This window comes from Neoarius graeffei, chromosome 22, assembly GCF_027579695.1.
Source record: "Neoarius graeffei isolate fNeoGra1 chromosome 22, fNeoGra1.pri, whole genome shotgun sequence".
Lineage (NCBI taxonomy): Eukaryota > Metazoa > Chordata > Actinopteri > Siluriformes > Ariidae > Neoarius > Neoarius graeffei.
The window spans coordinates 5433585-5458870 of record NC_083590.1 but is presented as its reverse complement, the minus strand read 5'-3'; the positions used below and the strand labels follow the sequence as shown (position 1 = coordinate 5458870).

The 25286-nt window shown below is 40.9% G+C and overlaps 1 protein-coding gene across 6 annotated transcripts in view; it reads left to right on the top strand.

Moving 5' to 3' along the window:
• The window catches only part of LOC132870554 (NACHT, LRR and PYD domains-containing protein 3-like), a 524974-nt gene that overhangs the window by 488116 nt on the left and 11572 nt on the right, over positions 1–25286 (top strand). For all 6 annotated transcript variants that reach the window (XM_060904231.1, XM_060904235.1, XM_060904236.1 and 3 more), the window contains 2 exons: positions 6888–7061; positions 20695–20868. In XM_060904231.1, the coding sequence (XP_060760214.1) occupies positions 6888–7061; positions 20695–20868 (348 nt within the window). The remainder of the gene's footprint in view (positions 1–6887; positions 7062–20694; positions 20869–25286) is intronic.

Sequence of the window (25286 nt, the reverse complement as noted above, 5' to 3'; positions counted from 1 at the left end):
CATAGCCGGTGATTTGCCGCCGGTGACCGGCTACTTTTGAGACCACTGGTGTTGGAATGTGTGTAAAAACATGACCGTCCCCATTGTGTTCAACCGTTTTGATCACTTGAGGTGATTCTGTTCAGTCTGAGGAATGGATCAAACACACAAACTGCTCAGTCATGTCAGGCCTTTCAATTACATAATTTGGGCTCCACCCTGTATTTCTGAATTTGGGCCTTTTCCGTCGTGATGCAGGGTAATTTGGGTTTTTCTGCACGCGCAGAGTGCTGTTTTCCCAGGGCTCTGTGTTTAAACCTGCTGCTGATTTTTTAGCTACAAAGTTATGAATTAATAAAGAAATCTATAAATTATTTTTACCTTTATTGCAAAATGTCTACAGCATTAATCCCTCTTGATGTACATGACAAAAATAATTAGAATACAGTTAGTTAGGATTTAAAAGATGTGTTGGGGCCTGAGGAGAGCCTGGAGGAAAGCAGCCTGGGAATGAAAACGCAAGTTCTGCACTGTTGCCATCAGAGAGACAAACCTGTAGCAGACCTGCGACACAAAAGGTTTTTCAGTCACATCACAAGAATCGGTAGTGCAATTCACAGTCTGTAGTCAGGTTAAAGATCTTAGTTTAAACAAAAGGCCAGTGTCTAAGATGATCATCAACAAGAGGACCAAGCGCCAAGTCACTGATTCCACCCACACTTACACAACTGTGTGGATTTAAGATGCAAGCTGTATCTTTACGCACAGTTGTGTCCTGAATAGCTCTCTCTTATTCAGTCTTTTACCTGATTTAAATCATATGACACTAGGTATCAGAGAGATATTGCAGTTGAGGTCAGATAATGTGGGATATCGGGCTATTTTTAGGTTTTTAAATGATACAGGAATGATTATTAGTATTTAGCACAATAGGGGAGTAAACGTTCTGGTTCACACTCCAGTCCAGAAGGTGGCGGTAATGCACCTAAAAGCTGTTTGCCAACCACCATAAAGCAATATAAAAGAAGAAGAAAGAAGATTTCCCGAATGTGGAAATCCCGCTCTGGTCATTGGTACATGAGTCGCTCCTCCACGAAATCATGGCGTGCCAATCGCTGTTGATGGAGAATTCGTGCTCTGCGCGAGGCTTACGGCGAGTTCGACAAACCCGGAACAACATGGGGATGGTGCAGATTTTGCATTAATTACGAGAAATACATGCTAATTCTTGCTAATTTCTGTGTTTTTAAAGAAGAAAGTCGACATTGGGATTTAGGCAGCCAAGTTTATTTAATTAACATTTTGGGTTTTCTTTTTTACTTTTGGTAGCATATTTTGGGCACTTGACCTTAAGTTCGGCCCCTACGACATTCTCCGTCGCAGGTTTCATGTAATTGAAAGGCCTGCATGTTTCCTGTGTTTGCACTACAGTGCACGCATATCAACCGATCTGCTCATCAGAAATAGAAGAAATATTTACACTTACTTGAGCTGATCTTCGGCTGGATCAAGTTGAAGAAAAAAAAGGCACCGCTCATCATCGGTGTTGCAGTTCTCAAGATTGAATTGAATCGCTGTCCTGAATCATGAATTGATTTGCTGTTCTGAAATTAATTTGCTGTCCGAAGCGTATAAAATCTGCGTGCCATCTCGCAACAAGTTTTACCTCCAAATAGCCTGAACTCTGTCTGACAGATTTTATCCTGTTTACGGTGGGCGTTCCCACTGTAAAAGAGAAACCTATTGAAACGGAAAGAGTGAAAGTGATTATCATGCTGTTACCATGGGAACAGTCTTCTACCGTATGAATGTGTAAGCGGGCGCTCAGTGCTCCAACTCCGGTGTGACTGAGGAAGGGACAAGTTTTATGTTTCATCTAATTTAGGGAATTTAAAAATTATAATATTATTTGTCAGTGGGCACAGAGGAAAGTGTAAACTATAAAGTTTCTCTCAGTATGTTTATCATGCTCATATGATAAACTCGTGAACATATTTCTCTAAATCCATGACCTCCTCATTCTAAACCTGCCGAGCTTCGCCGGAGAAGCTCTCGACCCCAGAGGATTAAAAATACTTCAGTGTTCAGAAGTACTTTTTAATGATTTTTTTTAATTGTTGTCTTTTTAAATGTCAGGACATTGCTGTAAATGCACTGCAGCAACGATACAGACTCTAACGACTCGGAAACAACCTACTGAATTGAGGTATTTCACCTGACGTCACAGGGTCACGTGACGCCCCGGTGTCCGCCATTTTGAACGTCAAGCTAAATACTAACGCTGCAGACAGAGAGGGTGAACCAGCTTGAAAAAAAATGTGTTACAGACACCTAGAATAGATTAATTTGTCAGTAAGCACTCTATAAATAACCATGGTGTTTGCTTGTTGTGCTGTGGGCTGCCACAACAGACAGGGACAGCGTGCAGGACGCTCCTTTTACCGGTTTCTAGTGATGGGAATTTCGGCTCTTTTTCGGGAGCCGACTCTTTTGACTCTTCTTACTATAAGGAGCCGGCTCTTTCGGCTCCCAAACGGCTCCTGAGATTTTATTTTTGATTTAATTGCTCCAATTAACTAGTTAATTAATTACATTATTATTTATATTTATCAATAGGATGTTTTCTATTTTATTTTTTAGTTTTTGTAGCCATTGTAAAGCTTTGTAAAGTATAGCAGTGTAACAATGTTCTAGCTATAGAAATAAAACTTACTTACCAATTAATAAATTATTTTCTCACAAACATAATGCAAAACTGTGTTATATTACCAATATAAAATACACAGCTGATTTTCCCCTCCTCAGGTGCCTCACAGACTCCTCTCCCCTGCGCTCCACAGCTTTAAGCATTACACCAATTTTCGTATTTTCGCAGCTGTGAATGACATCAACCAAAAAAAGTAGGCATACACCATGCTACTTTTCTTCCTTTGAATGGTAATAGACAACACAAAGACGCAATCGGACAGCAACTTTTTTTGTGAAAGTCTCTCTGTCTCTGAGGCACCTAAGGACAAAAAACTAATTCGGCTCCCACCGAAGAGCCGGCTCCCGTCGTTCACTTCAAAGAGCCGGCTCTTTGAACCGGATCGTTCGCGACCGACACATCACTACCGGTTTCCTACTGACCCAGACAAGAGAGCCAAATGGATTGCAGCTGTGAAGAGACAGGATTGGGAGCCAACAGAGTACTCCAGACTTTGCAGTGATCATTTCATTTCAGGTTAGTTTATCAGTTAACGCAATTTTGATAAAATATATAGCAAAAAGTAAATGGGTCAGTGTTTGTTAACCCATCTGAGCAGTGAAACAAGGCAGTGTTAATTTGTCTAGGGTTGCATGTAGCAGACATCAGACATAAAACGCAATAACAGAGGCTAGAAAGAAACGGGACACAGAAATAAATAAACAGGGCTCCATACCAAGGCTGGGTACAGTGTTTGTGATAAAAGACAGATCCAATTTAACACGAATCACAGATTACTTTTTTGTTAAAATGTGCAAAGGTCTCCACCATCTCATACCGCCTTGCACAGAAGGACTTAAGCGTGCCGTCCAAAATGGCTGCGTCACGTGACTTGGTCACGTGGATGAAATACCTCAATACAGTGACTTGCTTGTAGAACCTGTAGAATAAAAAGCTTGTAGAATTTGCTCCAGAGCCTGTAGAAATGCTGATAAAAACACAGTTGAATCGACAAAAGGACAGCTGCTTTCTCAGGTTGGACGGGAAGTTTTTGTAGGCAGTGATGATGTTTGTGCGCGGTAAACAGAGCAAAGATTAAAATAATGCAAATCTTTCTTCATTTCAAAAATCTCAGGCATGGACTTCAGATATGGCTCTGGGTGCTCTGGTGAGGAACCATCATTTTTATCTGCTGTAGTCCTCGTTACCATCTTTACCACCACCAAGTTCAAATGAACTGTTTAAGAAATGCAGCAAGCGCTTTCAAATGTAGACGAGTGAAAGTCAAAAGTTTCCAAAACATTAATACTCGAAGTAAAAGATGGATATGAAAAAATGTCCTTCAGTCCAGTCTTTAAGTAAATGTCCTTCAGTCCAGTCTTTAAGTAAATGTCCTTCGTTACTGTCCAGCTCTGTTTTGGGATGTTTTGAGTTTCAGGTGATACAGAGTGTGTTAATACACACAGATCAGGAGATAAATGAGGGGAAAACAGTTGCATGTAAAATTGAATAAAACTGAAGTTCAGCTATTAAATAAGTGGAAACCAGTTGATGTCATTTAAGGAGAAAAACGTTTACGTCTCACATTCTGCCATTTTGTTCCAAGAAGTATTGAAGCTGTGAGCTGAAGATGGAGGTGACGGCCAGCTAACGAGACTCACAAACATCACATTTCCAGAAATGAAGCAAATAATCAAACTGAACTTTATACTGATAGTTTATTTACAATATTTACAAACTAGAAACACCATTTTATTTATTTTTATGACACCATGATTTACATTTATTACATGCTAATTATTCTTTTGTTGTTGTTCTCATGGCCGGAGATCTTTTATAAATTGCAACTTTGTTGTTGACCTTCTCACAGCTTTTATTCTTTTTCATGCTGAAGCTCTTTGATGGATTTATTTGTCTCTGAAACAAAAACCTCTGTCTCAAATTTCAGTGTCCTTTTCTGGGAGAGGTCTTTACCCCCCCCCCCCACACACACACACAGGGAAAGTCAGACAGGGAGAGACAACACACAGAGTGTAAGGGGAAGAACATGTCCAGTCTGTAAATCACTGGCACCAGGAACAAATAAGGAGCACCTGGCAACACACGCACGCGCGCGCGCGCGCACACACACACACACACACACACGTGCACTGTTCGCCAACGAGCTCATAATGAGTATCTCCATAAAACCCCTTCAGCACTGGGCTGTGATCATTTCAGTCGCTCAGTAATTAGAGAACAAATCAGATGTCTGAGCTGTTCCAGTAAATATGACTCTGCCTGCTTCATCTAAACCTGACTTTTGAAACTCTTTTCCTTTCTCCTCTTATAAATATTTTAGATCAGACTCTTATTTCCCGAGTTGGTGATCAGATTTGATGTTGTGTGTTTATCCCATGTGTCAGTGACGACGTGTGCAGCAGAAAACTCAAATCCGAACAGCTCGAACTGTGAATTACTGTTACAGCGTTTAAAGTCAAACAAAATCCAAAAATAAATGCCGTTTGTTGATCATGGAAACTGCCCTGATGTGCCCCTCCCCCTGCAGGTTTCAATTAAAAATACTTTCGAACAAAAATTTATCCATTTTAAAAGTTATGATATTGCTAAAAATAGGCTTCCCTGGATGCAGCGCTGAAACCGGATATCTGCCTGTGACGCCACCGGAACACTCGAGCATTGTTTCCCTTCAGTACACAGAAGCAACAAATAAAAGCTTCCAATTCTAAATAAAATAAAATCCCCAGGTACCAATGCTCTCTCTCTCTCTCTCTCTCTGTAAGTGATCGTTTCTCCCCAGAATCACTTTTACATAAAATCTCATCTCATCACATTATCTCTAGCCGCTTTATCCTTCTACAGGGTCGCAGGCAAGCTGGAGCCTATCCCAGCTGACTATGGGCGAAAGGCGGAGTACACCCTGGACAAGTCACCAGGTCATCACAGGGCTGACACATAGACACAGACAACCATTCACACTCACACCTACGGTCAATTTAGAGTCACCAGTTAACCTAACCTAACCTAACCTGCATGTCTTTGGACTGTGGGGGAAACCAGAGCACCCGGAGGAAACCCATGCGGACACGGGGAGAACATGCAAACTCCGCACAGAAAGGCCCTCGCCGGCCCCGGGGCTCGAACCCAGGACCTTCTTGCTGTGAGGCGACAGCGCTAACCACTACACCACCGTGCCGCCCCACTTTTACATAAAATAAATAATTAAAATGTATTTTTTTCGCGGTCTGGTTTCCATCAAATCCTGTGCTCTGATTGGCTGGCGAGCGGGTCCGTATCCTACGATACGGACCTCAGTTACGGACCCCGATTACAGACCTCTGGCAACTCGCTCGTTCACAACAACAAACATATTAGCAATTTTTGCCAACATTTATTTTCGCATTTCTCAGGAGAATAGCATTAATTTTGCAGCATGGATAGCGATAACGACAGTCTTCATGGCGAAAGCGAGTTTTACTACCCTGAGGAAGAAGAAATAAGAGAAAACATTTCAGGAGAAAGTTAAAAACCTGTAACTGTTGCTCACGGCGAGCAAAAACATGGCTGAATCCTGAATGACTCAATTTTGTATAAATAGGGGACTACACAGGCAGCAAAATGTAGTATTTTTCCTGCCATGGAAGTGCACGTGTATACCGAGGAGGAAGCCATTTGCATTACAGCCGTGAATGAGGATTCAAAATGGCGGCTCGCCTTGGCTCGGCTTTCCCTTTCGGGCGCTCTCGTTTTCTGTTAGAATTTGGTAAAGAAAAAATAAATATATTATTTGCCAGCTTAAGGTCGGTTCGTATGCTGAAATACCGTGACCTCAGCCTTGAATACTGACCTCGACCCAGAGGGCCTCGCTCAGTACTTTCAAGACCTCGGTCACGGAATTTCACGATACGGACCTCCCAGCTGGTCAATAATATATATGTATTTACAATTAAATATGTGAACGTGACAAATAGTCAAGCAGAGAAATTCTACAAAACCCGACTCTTCAACCTTTATTTACTTTGTGCTGAAACATTTGCACCTCTAATAAACTGAATGTTAATAATTGTCAGTAACAGTGGTAACGTTTCAGTCGTCATTATTAATATCTTGTGATTGGACAAGAGCCGGGAGACAGTCTAACATGAGACACGTCATCTTCACAACCGCTATTAAACCAAGATGGGAATCTGTTGATGAAGTGTGTGTCATTGTGTCTCTGCAGGTTGCGTGGTTGTGGTGTCTCAGATGAAGGCTGTGCTGCTCTGAGTTCAGCTCTGAGATCAAACCCCTCACACCTTAGAGAACTGGATCTGTCCTTTAATAAACTCGGAGACTCAGGAGTGAAGCGTCTCTGTGCTGGACTGGAGAATCCTCACTGTAAACTGGAGACACTGGGGTAAGATCATCTCTCTGAGAGTCACATGACCTGCTCCTCAGTAAGACCCATTCTCTAATAGTGAGACTGAAGCAGAGGTTTTAGCTTCATCATCAGTGTCCTGAGGAGGAAGATTGTTTCTGTTCACTGCACACTGATGATTTGTCACAGAGTCTTTGGGTCAGATGGACGTATGTGAGAAGCTGCAGCACAAAATGGGACTTGATCCGACTGCAGTGTGTCTGAAATGTAATTTTTAGACATTGAATGAATGGAAATGAATAATCACCAGATTTTCTAAAAATGTTCCCAGCTGTCCATCTCAGATTTGCTTCGTACTTTTTGAATAATGTCACTGTTCCCATTAATAGTGTGTAAAATTTCAGGCTCGTATCTGCATTAGTTTCTGAGATGGAGAGGATAAAAGTTCCAAACTCATTATTTTTTAACTGTTTTTTTTTTCCAACCGTAAAAAGCTGTATTTTGACCTGCAAGCTTTAGGTTTGACACGAGATTGGTAAATTAATTCAGGAGATAATGCGGTCCTAAAAAAGTCTTGATGCAGTGCAGGGACCGGTTGGGGGCGGGGCATATCCCAACCCAGGACCCCCCTAAATCCAGCCCTGACGGGGATATAAATAATTATTGGGGTTTTTATTGTCCTCCACAGTATATTGTTGATGGAATGAAATAATGAAGATGAGCTCAAAGTGCAGACCTTCAGCTTTATTTTGAGAAACTTGCGTCCAAATTGGATGACTGGTGTTGAAATTACAGCACTTTTTATTTGTGGTCCCTATTTTTTGAGGGATGAAAAAATAATTAGACAAACGAACATAATCATAAATTACACTGACGTTTTTCTGCCTCCGCCACTGAGAGGTGAAACCGTTATGGTTTGGGTTTCTGCCCATTTGTGTGAGATTCTTGTTCTCACGCTGTCTCGAGAACGAGTGGCTGAATGTTTGTAGGATTTATATGGAATGATCTTTGTTTACTTCCTTGATTCTCCAATAATATAAATCTATAGTGTTCTATAAATGCACTGTGTAGACGACGGAGAAACAAGTTTATTGGCCCTGTGTAGTGCACTATAAGTCTAGTAGAGACCCATCTGAGATTCAGTCTCTCTCTCTCTCTCTCTCTCTCTCTGATCGAAGTTCATGGTCTTTCTGCTGTTCTCTGTTCAGCTTCAGCTGCTGTCTCCCATTGGTTGTAAATCGTGACATACAACCCCGATTCGAAAAAAGTTGGGACAAAGTACAAATTGTAAATAAAAACGGAATGCAATGATGTGGAAGTTTCAAAATTCCATATTTTATTCAGAATAGAACATAGATGACATATCAAATGTTTAAACTGAGAAAATGTATCATTTAAAGAGAAAAAAATTAGGTGATTTTAAATTTCATGACAACAACACATCTGAAAGTTGGGACAAGGCCATGTTTCCCACTGTGAGACATCCCCTTTTCTCTTTACAACAGTCTGTAAATGTCTGGGGACTGAGGAGACAAGTTGCTCAAGTTTAGGGAGAGGAATGTTAATCCATTCTTGTCTAATGTAGGATTCTAGTTGCTCAACTGTCTTAGGTCTTTTTTGTCGTATCTTCCGTTTTATGATGCGCCAAATGTTTTCTATGGGTGAAAGATCTGGACTGCAGGCTGGCCAGTTCAGTACCCGGACCCTTCTTCTACGCAGCCATGATGCTGTAATTGATGCAGTATGTGGTTTGGCATTGTCATGTTGGAAAATGCAAGGTCTTCCCTGAAAGAGACGTCGTCTGGATGGGAGCATATGTTGCTCTAGAACAGGGGTGTCAAACATACGGCCCATGGGCCGGATCCAGCCTGCCAGATGGTTTCATCCGGCCCCAGACTTGTAGAGAAAAAAATTCTAAGGATGTCAAAAAAAAAAGTAAATATCTAGCCCATTCCTGTGACGACTTATGAATTTTTAAAGAAATAACCGAAATGTTCAATTCAGCCACTAGGGGCAGCCAAAAAAAGCAGCACTGACATAACGAGATCAGGAAACAAACAGCACATTTTAGCAGTGTGCCCAGATATGCTGTCTGAGTCCATGAATGGCAGTCTTGCCTCACCACTATTAAGTTGCTATGAAAATTATCAAGAGTGATACCCCCATTACCAAAACGTCTTTGTCAAAAAGAAGAAAAGTTGACGTAGAGTGCAGAGTTTTCCAGGAAAAATGGACTGAGTATTATTTATTCAGAGGTGAATACAAAACCAGTGTGCTTGGTATGTAATCAACAGGTTGCAGTGCTCAAAGAATATAATATTCAGCGCCTCTATGAGACTCATCATAAAGAAAAAATTCACAATTTGTATGGACAATTAAGAAAAGAGAAGATAAACAAATTGTTAGCTGGTCTGAAGAAACAGCAGTCTGCATTTACTCGCAGCCGTGAGGTCAGTGATGGAGCAGTGAAAGCTAGCTACCTTATTGCAAACGAGTTGGTGCAAGCATCCAAGCCATTTTCTGATGGTGAACTCGTGAAAAAATGCATGCTGAAGGCTGCAGAAGTCGTGTGCCCTGAAAAGCAATCTGCCTTTGCTAACGTTAGTCTATCGTGTTGAAGATCTCTCATGACTCGGGCAGCCAAATGAATGACAAAATCAAGTCATTTATTGCATTTTCGGTTGCAATTGATGAGAGCACCGATGTCACAGATGTTGCACAACTGTGCATATTTATTCGTGGTGTTGATGAGATTTTGACCGTCACTGAGGAGTTCCTTGAGTCGGTGCCTATGAAGGACACAACAACAGCGAATGACACATTCAGCTCTCTCGTTAGAGCGCTGGACAAGGTCGGAGTGGACTGGTCCCGTGCTGTCAGTTTGGCTACAGATGGCTCCCCATCAATGGTCGGGAGAAAGGCAGGCGTTGCGACAAAATTCAGAGAGAAAGTGCAGGCTTGTAAATTTTATCAGAGCGTGAGGTCTGAATCACCATCAGTTTGACTGTTTTCTCAGTGATAATTACATTCCGGCTGGTTTACCATACCACACTGAAGTACGGTGGTTAAGCCGAGGTGCCGTACTCAAGCGTTTCTTTGAACTACAAGAGGAAATTGGACAGTTCATGGAGAAAAAGGGCAGACCAGTAGAGGAATTTAAATGCCCGGAATGGGTGCGGGATCTGGCCTTTATGGTGGATATTACACAGCACCTGAATAATCTTAACAAAATGTTGCAAGGCTGCAGAAAAGTTGGCACTCAGTTTTACGATAGCGTGCACGCATTCAAGTTGAAACTGTCACTCTGGGAGACACAGCTATCTAACGGTGACACCTCTCATTTCTCATTGCTCACAGCTACGCGTGCGACCAAACATAATGCTGATTTGGATCAATACAAAGACAAGATAACAGAATTGCTGCAGGAGTTCGAGTGGAGATTTCAGGTTTTCAGTGAACTTGAGGACGAATTTGCCTTTTTTTGCTCGCCATTTACAGTCAATGCTTCTGATATGCCCGCTGACATCCAACTTGAGATAATTGACTTGCAATGTGATTCCGATATGAAGCAGAAATTTGCATCGGTGGGCTTAGACACATTTTATCAATATCTCTTGCCAGGGTACCCCAAATTAACATCCTTGGCTGCAAAGGTTTTATCCATGTTTGGGACTACCCACCTTTGTGAACAGGCGTTCTCTGTCATGAACCTCAACAAAACAAAGCACCGCTCAAGGTTATCAAACGCACACTTGAATGACATTGTGAAATGTGCTGCTACTCGGGATTTGAAACCTGATATTGATGCCCTCGTGAAGGCTAAAAGATGCCAAGTGTCAGGAGCCAGCAGCAGCCGATAGACTTGGTGAGAGAAAGCGGGGAGGGAGGTTAATCAGCATTAAGGCCTGGGCCTAATTCTTGTAATGTTCACAAATGTTTGCAGTCTGAAGAATGCAGTTCTTTGAAAATAAGACTCTGCATGGTTTCACTTTAAAAGACAATGAATATTGTGCAGTATATCATTCTCAGCTTCAGTAGGCCTAGCCTACAAAATAGTTTGATCTGATGTAGCCTAATCGTATTGCTCATGCACTGCTATAACTTTTATGTTTGTTAATTTAAATTTATTTTTCATAAATTTGCACATTCACATTTTTAAGCAGGATGTTTAGGCTACTTTCTTCATAGCTCCCACTTGAGTTTAGTGTGGGGAGTTGGTTCAGGTTGTCAGATGTAAAAATGTATTCACTCAACTGTATAAAAATAAACCAGTTGTTTGAGAGTGAAATGCATTTTATTTCAAATCCATTGGCCTCTCTGTGAATAAATGTGTAATAATCTAGATCCCTTGTGATCAGTGATTATGTAGGCTACAAATGTAGGCTGAAGCATAAAGCATAGCCTACTGAAAAAACAATGCTAAAGATTTGGAGTTGACAAAGGTTATTTTGTAATTATTTTACTAGTCCGGCCCACTTGAGATCAGATGGGCTGTATATGGCCCCTGAACCAAAATGAGTTTGACACCCCTGCTCTAGAACCTGGATATACCTTTCAGCATTGATGATGTCTTTCCAGATGTGTAAGCTGCCCATGCCACACGCACTAATGCAACCCCATACCATCAGAGATGCAGGCTTCTGAACTGAGCGCTGATAACAACTTGGGTCGTCCTTCTCCTCTTTAGTCCGAATGACACGGCGTCCCTGATTTCCATAAAGAACTTCAAATTTTGATTCGTCTGACCACAGAACAGTTTTCCACTTTGCCACAGTCCATTTTAAATGAGCCTTGGCCCAGAGAAGACGTCTGCGCTTCTGGATCATGTTTAGATACGGCTTCTTCGTTGAACTATAGAGTTTTAGCTGGCAACGGCGGATGGCACGGTGAATTGTGTTCACAGATAATGTTCTCTGGAAATATTCCTGAGCCCATTTTGTGATTTCCAATACAGAAGCATGCCTGTATGTGATGCAGTGCCGTCTAAGGGCCCGAAGATCACGGGCACCCAGTATGGTTTTCCGGCCTTGACCCTTACGCACAGAGATTCTTCCAGATTCTCTGAATCTTTTGATGATATTATGCACTGTAGATGATGATATGTTCAAACTCTTTGCAGTTTTACACTGTCGAACTCCTTTCTGATATTGCTCCACTATTTGTCGGTGCAGAATTAGGGGGATTGGTGATCCTCTTCCCATCTTTACTTCTGAGAGCCGCTGCCACTCCAAGATGCTCTTTTTATACCCAGTCATGTTAATGACCTATTGCCAATTGACCTAATGAGTTGCAATTTGGTCCTCCAGCTGTTCCTTTTTTGTACCTTTAACTTTTCCAGCCTTTTATTGCCCCGTCCCAACTTTTTTGAGATGTGTTGCTGTCATGAAATTTCAAATAAGCCAATATTTGGCATGAATTTCAAAACGTCTCACTTTCGACATTTGATATGTTGTCTATGTTCTATTGTGAATACAATATCAGTTTTTGAGATTTGTAAATTATTGCATTCCGTTTTTATTTACAATTTGTACTTTGTCCCAACTTTTTTGGAATCGGGGTTGTAAAAATCATAAACACATACGGGACCTGCTGATTGGCTGTTCACATACTGAAGCTGAGCGGAAATGTCCAGCGTCTGTTGCTGTTGTCCAAAGAAAACTCCAGCTAAAAAAGTTCTACTACTGGATTACTTGTACAATCTTAGTCAGAAAGAAGCGCAGGATAGATATACACGGAAATGAGAGTTTATTAACGGTTCTGATCCATGCAAAATTCCTCGGAATGACTGGGGTGACGGTGCAGATTTGTGGCCGAGCGTTAGCATTAGCTGCACGTTGGAATAGACATTCTTTTTCCCGAAGAGTCCCGACACAGAAGAACAGTTTAAAAAAATTACAGAAGCAAGAAAACCTTCTTTGTGTAAAGACTTTTTCCCGACATCAGTTTTTGGGAACAGAATGTTGTGAAAGCCAAAGCATTTACTCTCAAAGGGCTCTGACCTCAACTGTGGGCTAGGTCTTATCCCCACCCCTCCATGTCTCAATAACCCCACGGATGTAGTTACACAGCTATCTGCACTCTGTCATTTATACAGCGATGCTTATTATTGTTAAAACAATATCTGAAGTGTCATTATTTGTAAAATAACAAAATATCTTGCTCTAGACTTTCAAACAGTATTGTAAGATTTTATTTTAATTTTATCTAATAGTGGTCGGTACAATAATTACAAACGCTAACAGAATCAGCACATTCCAGTTGTAGCTGTAGTTATATAGTAACTATAATCACCCTGTAATAATAATTTCAGTAAACGGTTAATGTTCAGTTCCCTTTTCATTTATTTTCGATTCAAAAGCACAACTGAGTCACTCAGGTTGATCAGTGTGTAACGGACAATAAAAGTTTTATCTAAAATAGTTTTTTCCTGCTTTAGTTGATTTATTTCTGTTTCACATGTGTGCAGCTGTTGTAAAGTTTAGTGTGTGTGTGTGTGTGTGTGTGTGTGTGTGTGTGTGTGTGTGTGTGTGTGTAGAACTCTCTTGAACTGTAGGTTCATTTCTACACTCTGGTTCCACGGTGACATTTTGTACAGGACTGGGTTCCTCTGATAACAGAAACAAAGCTGCAGCATTATTATTATTATTATTATTATTATTATTATTATTATTATTATTATTATTATACTCATTCAAAACTCTCCACAGCTTAATATGCCCTAAATTATGAATTCCTCTACTACTAGAACTTTTCTTTCTGAATGTGTCTGCATATATTGGTGTGATGGTTTTGTGGATTTATCATAATGATGCTGCTTCACCTATTAAAAAAAATCCACTGCATTCTATCCTCTCCAAAATAAAATCAAGCTCTGGGCAAGTGGAATTGTTTTTCAGGCGAGTATGTTTTGGGTGCTGCTCGCACATTGGGCCGTAAAACTGGGAGATTTTTTTCAAGGACTGAAGTGTTAATTTTATTGTCTTCATGCTTTGGGGTTTATTCCCATTTGTGTGAGATTCTTGTTCTCACGCTGTCTCGAGAACGAGTGGCTGAATGTTTGTAGGATTTATATGGAATGATCTTTGTTTACTTCCTTGATTCTCCAATAATATAAATCTATAGTGTTCTATAAATGCACTGTGTTTCCCAACCTTTCTTGAGCCACGGCACATATTTTACATTTGAAAAATCCCACGGCACACCACCAAACAAAAATGTGTGTGTGTGTATAAAGCCAAAGCTTACGGGGGGGTACCCCCCCCCCAGGAAAATTTTGAAAAATAAAGCCTTACAAACCACTTTTCCTGCAATCTGAGCTGTAGTAGATAAAAAATATCTGTTGTCTTTTTTATATATTTACATGAAAATGTGTATCAAATCAATAGGAGTATTGTTTGAATTCAAAATAAAATCACATTCTACATTCAAGGGTATGGTTATAATTCATGATCAACAAAAATGACAAACTAAATTCACATTAAACTTAAGTTCTATTAATTATCAAAATGTTCATATATGAAATAAAATTTCTTAGGGTGACTGACCTTTTCTCCCTATGTCCTCATTAGTTGCATATGATTTCTTCAAGAAGTCTTTTGAAATATTTAAGTTTTCAAAACTGTCAGCATTAATTCAGATTTACTGACCATCATATACATGTTCAATGTATTAAATCAAACGAATGCTAAGTTTATGGGATAATGTCTATGTACACTTTATACAATTATTTATAGTTCACAGTCACTTCTCATTCTCATTTGATCATTTCAACTTCTTCAGCTTTTTGGCCAAAGACAAAAGCTTGTCAGTCCTCTCTTTTGTAAGAGCTGTTATGATTGGCTATCATGCTCTCGCCATCGATGTTTTGGCCAATTACAGATAACACGTATTCTACCACGAGACTTGGCGAGACTAAAGATGGTGAAAATGTAAACATGTAACCAGAGGTGGAAAGAGTACTAAAATATTATACTCAAGTACAAGTACTGTTACTCTGATGAAATTTTACTTAAGTACAAGTAAAGTTACCAGACAAAAAATCTACTCAAGTAAAAGTAAAAAGTAGATCATTTAAAATGTACTTTGAGTAAAAGTAAAACGTTACTTTTAACAATGGGTGTTTTCTGCCTCCATTGTGTTGTGCAAAAATGAAAAAGAAGAGGAAACAAGGATATATGTACATCTCAACCCAGATGTTTTATTTAAAGGAAGTGTATCAAATTGAATGCTTAGGATAATGCTGCATTAAAACTGAGACAAACAAAAAAGGTCAATACACACAGTCATGTCGTTTACATCGCCCTGACCACACACAAAGCATTGTACACGAAATATGAAAGTGAAATGTTGCACCGAAATCTCGTAGCTTGCCTGTGTGCACTGTGTGTTATTGAACAATTCAATTCAAACATTATTTGTTTTGCTTAGTATTCCTTTCTGGCCTGTTGGATGTAGAATGGTAGGAGGACTGATCACGTCAGGTTGGCGAGCTAACTTGCTTGCATGATTAGCCAACCGAATAACAGACTAGTTACCGTTATGTTACAGTACCAACAGGTTGCTACTTCAACATTAGCAATGCCATCCACTATTTTTGGAATATAACCAGCTTATTGTCGGTTTTACTATGGAAAGGAAACATTATGATCAGGGGTGCAGATACGTTTTTTGAACTGGGGGGGACAAAAAACTGGGGGGGACAAAGCTGCCAGCAAACCAACCCCAACCCCGATATGCCTGTCAAACTTGTTGTGGGTAACCATAGCAACCAAGCTCGAGCTCGCAACCTGTGCAGTCTGCACAGCTCAACCAACTGAATGCCAGTCTTTGTTTTGTTTTATGTGAGTTGTTGCAACTATGTATACACTGCTGTGCACCTCAATAAACTGAATGGTAATTAGTATTTTGATTTTTCCGTGAGGTTTGCCTTATGCAAAGAAAGACAGCATAGACGTTTTTTCCTCCCTATAAGTGGAGGGGACCAAACGAGGTGAATTTAAATCTGGGTGGGATGAATCCCACCCGTCCCACCCTCTATCTGCGCCCATGATTATGATGCCAATGACAATACTTACCTCAACATGCTTGCGCAGATTAGACGTCGAATTTTTGTATGCCGCAATGGTTGTCTTCTTGGGCACACAATTTTTCCGTGAGGTTTGCCTTATGCAAAGAAAGACAGCATAGACGTTTTTTCCTCCCTATAAGTGGGGGGGACCAAACGAGGTGAATTTAAATCTGGGTGGGACTAATCCCACCCATCCCACCCTCTATCTGCACCCATGATTATGATGCCAATGACAATACTTACCTCAACATGCTTGCGCAGATTAGACGTCGAATTTTTGTATGCCGCAATGGTTGTCTTCTTGGGCACACAATTTTTCCGTGAGGTTTGCCTTATGCAAAGAAAGACAGCATAGACGTTTTTTCCTCCCTATAAGTGGGGGGGACCAAACGAGGTGAATTTAAACCTGGGTGGGACGAATCCCACCCATCCCACCCTCTATCTGCACCCATGATTATGATGCCAATGACAATACTTACCTCAACATGCTTGCGCAGATTAGACGTCGAATTTTTGTATGCCGCAATGGTTGTCTTCTTGGGCACACAATCTGCATTGCATAATGAAACTGTCACCCCTTTTCTCTACGAAGCTGAAGTGATCACGTATGTAGGGCCAGGGGTGCACTTCATTACTGGAAGAAATTGCGTTTTCTGCAGGGTCGTCCACCACAGGTTCCTCGGTCTCCTCCATGTCCGCAGGGGCGCTTTATCAACACCTGTGGCCCAGGGGCTAGGCCCCTCATAGGCTACCTGTCAACCCTACCCTTACCGTTGGCCAGGAAAACACTCTTATTTTATTTGCAATACGTGTCAAGCATTTACAGTGTAAGCGCGTAATTAGCCTAGAAGCCTACGATAGGTTACGTTTGGCTCAGCGTAGCTGCGCAAGGCCCACGCTCACATCGCTCAACACATCCGAACACAGAGGGAGAGAAGAACACGTGCATTATCATTACAGAGCCGGTTCTGATTATTACCACGGACAGGACAGTGATACTGCGTAACTTTCACGCAGGGGCATGGCCAGAGATAACCACACAAGCGCGCGTGCGCTCATGTAGACCTATGTCTTGTAAACATAAAACACACACACCTACAGACAAGTCCTTTTAAAAAATAAAATACATAAAAATAGCTCGGCGGCATGAAAACAAACATTCACTGCAAGACAAGGTGCCCTAGAATCGCCATCAGTTTTTAATATCTATATGGACTTTGTTGTCAGGATTGCACAGCATGAGATATCAAAACTGTACCCAGATACAGGCTTCAAGTTCAGATATTGCATTCCAAATGAGGTATCCACAAGAGAAATGCGTACGAAAGCACGAGCATCAGGAGAGGGTTGCATAACAGAGATTCTATACGCAGATGATCAGGCCATACTCGCTGGATCCATCGAGGAGCTTCAGAATATTCTTCAGTTGTATGATAAGACCTACACCCGCTTTGGTTTACAAATATCATATGTCAAAACAGAAACAATGGCTTTTAACGTCAATGACGATATCAAATGTAAACCAAGTATCATTTCCCTTGGCGGCACTAATATTAAAAACGTCCGCACCTTTAAATATCTTGGTTATAATGTCAGCAACTGTGATGAATCCTCACACTTCCTGCATGCTAGGATAAGTGCTGCATTCATGAAATGGAATGAACTGAAACACGTTCTAACCGACCACCGAATACTACTAAAAACCTGTATAAAGTTCCTAGTGGCATGCGTTCGATCTCGTCTCCTGTACAGCACACAAGCATGGCAACTATCATCCAGTGAAATTCAGAAAATTGAGGTAGTGTGGCACGGCTTCCTAAGGAAAATGATTAAAGGTGGATATAAACGAAAGAATGCCCCTGACCAAAAGAACACTACAAATGAAGATATAGACTGGAGCTACAAGATGTCCAATGCTGACTTCCGGAAACTGACAGGAACCCAGGGTATAAAACTATCCTGCTACGTACAACAACTAAAATATATTGCTCACGTTTGCCGGATGGGCAATAACCAAGTGCAAAAGCAGCTCCTGTTTGACAAAAATGGTTACAAATGGACGAAATGGGAAAATCTGCTGGGCATAGACACCCAACAGATAAGACGTATGATGATGGACAAATCAAACTTTGAGCAACTGCTGCAACTGCTACAGCAGACGCACCCCTAGAGAGTTTAACTTTTGACAGGGGAACATGATGATGATGATGATGAAGAAGGTACTTGGCTCGGCGGCCACATGAAAAGTAAACACCATGGACAGCGGCCAAACTCATAACTCTACAGACCGAAATACACGAAACCAAGTCCTACTAGGGTCTGTTTTACCAATCTATGTTCAAGCATCATGCAAGTCTTCCTTCTCCTTGAATGAGACCGTGCATTCAACTGCCTTTTTGACATGACTGCATCGAAATACCACTCAACAATATTTCACGCACTCCATCAAGAAAAAAGTTAAACATGATGAATACGGGCATACTGTTTTGAGCGTACGATTTTTTAAAAAGAAACTAGCTACATCAAAGTACTTCAATAAGCCCATCCTTTAGTGCAAATGAGCTTAACCTAGTTCAAAGCAGGACGCTAGCAGTAGCTGCATAAGGCAAAATCATGTGGGCCTTTCGTCAACAACAAGCCACGGCGGGCAAACATTAATAATCAAGCGTCCTTACCTTAAAACGTTGTCTTGACCACAGAACTTCTCAAGTATTTCACTTAAATCCACACGGGTTAACAACACACCCAACACAGCTAGCGAGAAATGTGGATCTGCGCTAGCTTTGTATTGCTATTCCCCTCAGTATGCTTACTCTGTCTGCTGCCCGAACTGTGACAATTATAGGCTACAATCTTTTCATCAATTTCTTCAGTAGATGCCGTTTTAGATATTTTATTATCCCCATCAAAATATGCTATTATACTAACAGGATTATAACTCAAATCACACGACACGTATTCAAATCACAACTGATTTATTTTACTGTTGGACAGATCATAGCATATCTAGCCTAGCTGCACATAGCCTAGCTGCTGGTGCGGCTGATAACTGATAAGTAGCTGATATTCTGAACAGATTGGTGATCCTTACCTTAAAAAGTCTGTGACTTTCGGCAACGATTCTATCATTACCTGCATCTCTCTCTTTTTTTTCTTTTATGCGCCCCGCTAACATGTGAACGCTTCATCTTTCAAAGCCTCTAAATTTGTGTCTCTGCAGTCTGCAGTCTTTGGTGCGCTTTCGTGCGTGACGTTACATTTTGTTACATTTTATTCTGGTCCAGTTGTGGGTGTTCGTTTCGCGAACCACATCCACCATGTCTCTTACAGCAGGCTACTGTGCGCTCATTTATTTCTAACCTTATTTCTATCCGTACATTAATGTAGGCCCACGATTCCGACAGTTTATTATTTTATTAATATTACAAGGCCCCTGATTGGCTGTGGCCCAGGGGCTTGAGCCCCCCCCCTTAAAGCGCCGGTGCCTGTCCGCCATCGTCTGTGTGAGACTCGCGCGCGCGACAACTGTCTTCCCGTGATTCATTTCCAGAACGCATTTCCCCTTCTCCGTTTTAGCCTTTTTTATTTATTTATTTTTTTTACTCAGTAACGGTTGTGATGTAAAATGTACCAAAGTACACTACTTAAAAGAAAACATACTTAAGTAAAAGTAAAAGTACACTCTTTAAAAATTACTTGAAAAAGTATAAGTACACAAAAAAGCTACTCAACTACAGTAACGCGAGTAATGTAATTCGTTACTTTCCACCTCTGCATGTAACATCGTCGTAGGAATGAAATACGCTTGAGTATCACGAAGGAATATACCCCAACCCCCCTCAATAAATGAAAAAAAAAATCTCAACGGATTTGGCATAATATAAAAAGGTCGATTTTTACTCAGAAAAAGCGGAAATCCGCCGAAAAGCAGAAAACTCTCATCCCTGCTATCGCTATCACCGCTGTCACACCCGAAGCATTACTAATTCTATTGTTTGAATGGCAACAGGTAGATACACAGGTTAATTAGCTACCTGCTGCCATCTATTGGAAGAGTATTTAATTGTTCTGCCGGTCACTCTACGTCGCTGGCATAGACGAACAAAGACAAATTATTTGCAGTAAATAAATAATTTTCGGAACAATTAAGTGAAATTGGATAATGTCCCACGGTCCACCTGATGATCTCTCACGGCAAACTAATGTGCTGCGGCACAGTGATTGGGAAACATTGGTGTAGACAACGGAGAAACAAGTTTATTGCCCCTGTGTAGTGCACTATAAGTCTAGCAGAGACCCATCTGAGATTCAGTCTCTCTCTCTCTCTCTCTCTCTCTCTCTGATTAAAGTTCATGGTCTCTCTGCTGTTCTCTGTTCAGCTTCAGCTGCTGATGGTTTAATATCACACACAACAGAGGAGAGAAACTCAATATAACACTCAGTATTATCATTATTAATGACACTGTTAATGAGAATAAACAGGTGATATTAAATCCTCATGACATTCTGAATAATAAAATTAATTTTACACTCATCATCTTTAAAGTCAGTATTAAACCAAGATGGAAATCTGTTGATGAAGTGTGTGTCATTGTGTCTCTGCAGGTTGTGGTATTGTGGTGTCTCAGATGAAAGATGTGCTGCTCTGAGTTCAGCTCTGAGATCAAACCCCTCACACCTGAGAGACCTGGATCTGTCCTATAATAATCTGGGAGACTCAGGAGTGAAGCGTCTCTGTGCTGTACTGAAGAATCCTCACTGTAAACTGGAGACACTGGGGTAAGATCATCTCTCTGAGAGTCACATGACCTGCTCCTCAGTAAGACCCATTCTCTAATAGTGAGACTGAAGCAGAGGTTTTAGCTTCATCATCAGTGTCCTGAGGAGGAAGATTGTTTCTGTTCACTCGGGGTGTAACGATTAATCGATTTCGTCGACTAAAACTGATGACCAAATTAGTTCCCAACTGATGTAATAGTTGATTAGTTGGTGACATCATCACGTGTGTTTTTCGCGCTAACTCGGAATGCTTTGACGTTCGCGCTTACTGGAGAGAAATTCACAAAAGCGCGAAGGCAGATTCAAAAACAAAAACCTCCAAAGTGTGGGAGCTTTTCACACTGAACTCTGAAAGGAAAGGTTGTGAATGACCCAGTTTGTAAAGCTGACCTTAGCTGGTATGGAAGCACATCCTCTCTGTCGGAGCGTGTGAAGAGGAAGCAGGTCGGCTCACTGGATGAAGGTTCATCTCAGGAAGTTAGCTAGCTAGTTGGCTAATGTTAATGGTGAAAGCCGTCTTATGGTCTTCATGTTATGAGCTGTAACGTTTATTTGAAATGCAGAGTCTCTTGATTTGTTGATGGAGTTGGAACAGAGAAGCAACTAACAACCTGTTATTCCCAGCGAACCTGTTCACAGTCCGAATACCATTTCCACTTTTAAACGTTACATCGACGTCATAATGTCACGACGACGTTTACAGCTGGAGATGGTGCTGCTGCTGACTGCACGAGTTTGCAGATGTCTGGAGAATTTGATATTTTCTCACAAACACGCAATGAAAATTCTGCACCTCCTGTTTATGGGCGTGGCCAAAGTGAAGGGTTTCTGGGTTTGATCTCGGTGAAGTTGATGTTTGGGGAAAAGGTGACAGCCTGAATAACGAACATCTCCATTTATCGTGAAACTGCACCGATAGAGGGGAAACATTTATTTAGAGCACGTTTCGATATCTACACAGGATTCTAGAATCAAAACAAAAATATGGTTTAAATGTAGATTTCTTAAACGGAGTGTGAGGGACGGAGCGGTGACGCGCGGGAGCGAGCACTAAACCGTTTATCGACAAAAACAGCGAGGAGCTGAACTGCTGCTACTGTTTCTGTACTGTTTTACTGTTCACTGTGTCATTTATCACCATTCACTAAAGATTAACTCCATTTGAACGAACTCGGTTGTTTTAGAAGTGCAGGGAAAGACCTCCCGGCTTTTTAAACACGTTTGTGTCCAAACTGAAATATTCCCTCCTTCAGCTTTGTCGTGTTCATCTCTCATCTGTAGAAACATTATCTGGGATCAAGAAATGCAGACATCCACACTGGCTGTTAAAATATTCTCATTTATTGGTTAAAACTTTGTCAAACAACCCCATATCCAGTTTCATTCACCGCCGTTCAACTCCACCACCACCTCCTGGTTCCAGTGGGAAAGCGGGGGACTGTACCACCACAGGGAAATAGGGGTGTTTGGTGGTGTGGTCCATTCTGACAGGGGTGTTTTTAATGGAAATGGTAAATATGGGTGTTTTGTGTGTGTAAAGCGGTCTGGGTGAACAGGAAGTGTTTGTTTGTCTGGTGTTTAGTTGAGTCATTATTTTATAATTGAGGTATTAACAAGTTAATTGATTTATTTTTGGATTTGGTTTGTCTGGTGGGCGGAGCTACGGCGAGTCTCTCACAAGAGCATGTGGAGATGCTGACTTTCCTCCATTTCAGTACAGAACTGTGATTGGAGCCTGATTTAGCTGTAACAGAGTTGAGGCTGCAGAAAGCACGTTCCTTCCTCACTGTTTACATTTAGATGGTTGTGTGGTTTACCTGATGAAGGGAAAACTGGTGTAGTTTTTTTATTTTATTGCTGCTACTTTGCTGATCCTTGGTTTTAAATTTTTACAGGAAAATAGATTTTGGAATTTTTATTTTTGTATGAGCAGGAAAGATCATTAAAACATTGAATTTTTGAAAGAAGTGCTATGCTCGAAAACCCCCACGTCCGATCGTCCGAGACGACTAAAGTCTGTGCAAGGACGAGTAAAACTTGAATGGTAATCCTCCGATCGGACGACAAAAGTTAGTGCTGGCAACCTAAATAACACAGGCGACTGCTCCGTGATGCAGGTCTGAACTGTCAGTCCGGCAGTAGCATAGTTCTATTATTATTATTATTATTATTATTATTATTATATGTCTTCACCAGCTGGATACACATATATATCAAAGCCACGTCTCACAGGGAAAGGTGGAGGTCTCGCTGCAGTTTTCCGATGTGGTTTGAAACTTAAAGAGATTGTTTTTCATGATGTCACATCCTGTGAATATCTGGCTTTGAAAACCTCCACTCCCACACCGATGTTGCTGATCTTAATCTATCGACCTCCCAAATCATCACCATCTCTTTTTCTGTCTGAACTGAATGAGCTGCTAACTGTCGCCTCATCTGTCTGTCCTGCTGTCATTCTTCTGGGTGACTTTAATATTCATGTTGACGCTAGTTGCTCCCTGACTGATGAGCTCTTGACTGTCTTTGAATGTTTTGGTTGAACTCAGCATGTTGACTTTCCCACACATAATCCTGGTCATATACTTGACTCGCTTCGCTCTACTGGTATAAAAATTGTATCTGTATCAGATTCTGATGGAGGTTTTACTGACCACAAGTTGATTGAGTGTTGTCTCAGTGTGCCTTCTTCTAAACTTCCTCTGCGTTCTACTGTCTCTTTCCGTAATCTTTCTTCTATTGATGTGCATTCTTTCTCTGCCTCTCTCCTCTCTTCTTTTTGTAAATTTGCTGAGGTTTCCTCTCCTATAGATGAAAGTCTTCCGGATTTACCCGGAAATCCGGATATTTGACAAAACTCTTGAAAATCTCCGGTTTTCCAAATGGAGAAATTTATTTTTCGGATTTTTCGCGTTCCATTTCATAGAAATTCGGTTTTGCGATCGCACGGCTTGTTTACGTTCGGCGACAGGTCGTTGCCGTTTTTGTAGTCTCACAATGCTTGCTGGTGTGTACGAGACCTTATATGCTTATATACATACCTCATGTCATGTGAACAAGATTTTATCGCGATATCGTGCTTTAGAAAATGCGGTCTTTCTTTTGTGTACCTTTCTATTGAGTGAGACAATTGAAGAGCCTCCTCTATTGAAATGTGTTTACCGATTCAGCAATAATAATGTACAAACAAGTTGACAGGTCGGCGGATATCCATAGCATAGAAGGAAAGGTAAAGAACAAGTTCAAATGGTCGTGGCTGGAGGAGAAAGATGCAAACGGTGACTTTTTATCGGACTGTGTGAGGAAAGTGGACAGGCCAGGATATGCATTATGCACGTGGTAAGTAATTTTTTCTTATTCTTAATTTGTTGGACTTGAGATCCATGTTGAGATTTAGAAAACTGTGAATGAATTCTTATTGACTTGACGTGACTGATAATGACCGCAAATAAAAGTAGTTATCAGTGAGCATGCGTGATATTGTAAACCATATCGGAGTATTGAAGTGTTAATGTTAGTAAAAATAAAAAATGAACCACACACTCAATATAAATGATATTATAATTCATTAGTATGCCATTTATTGGGATATAATTGGTTAGCTATATTTAATGAGTCATTTATGAATTTGTATACCTCTAAATATTAACATTTTAAGTGTGAGAGAATATATTTTTTCCATTTTTTGTTTTGAGCTGCTTAAATACGAGTCATCTGGGAAGAAAGACCTCCGAAGCCACAGTAAGCGTAAGAAGCACATTGAAGCTCGTAGACTGAAGAGAACAAACCAGACTCTTCCCGCAGTATTTCACAATGTAAATGCAATGGAGAAAGGAGCCACCAGTACTACTTGCACGATGCCTTCTGAGAATGTTCACAGTGCTGCTTCTTGCTCAGCCAGTCAGACGACTCCAGCAAAACCAATCATTAGTTTTCTTGATTGGAAATCAGACCAGGAGGCTTCTTTATTATCATTCATGGCAGAACATTCCCTACCACTGTCCATGTCTCCACATCTAATAAAGTTTGCTCAAGAGTTCTCTCGTGACACAAGAGTCACAAATGCCATGCCTATGGAACGAACCTTTTGGGGAAAGCGTAGGAGAAAACAAAACAGCTGTAAGGCTGTGGAACAACCGAAGAAGAAGAAGAGGGTCTAGATTTAATGGTGTCCGTTTCACAGCTGGTTTTCACTTACCCTAGCAGACTGTCTTCTTTGGCTTTTACAAAACTATGAACTTTGCAGTGCATTCCATGTCTCTCACTCACACACACACACACACACACACACACACACACACACACACACACACACACACACACACAGTTCAAACCAGTTAAGTTTTAGTGCATTATTAATAGTTTGAAATCTTTAAAGTGGCATGATAATAAGAAAATATTCTTTTTGATAATAGTTTGTG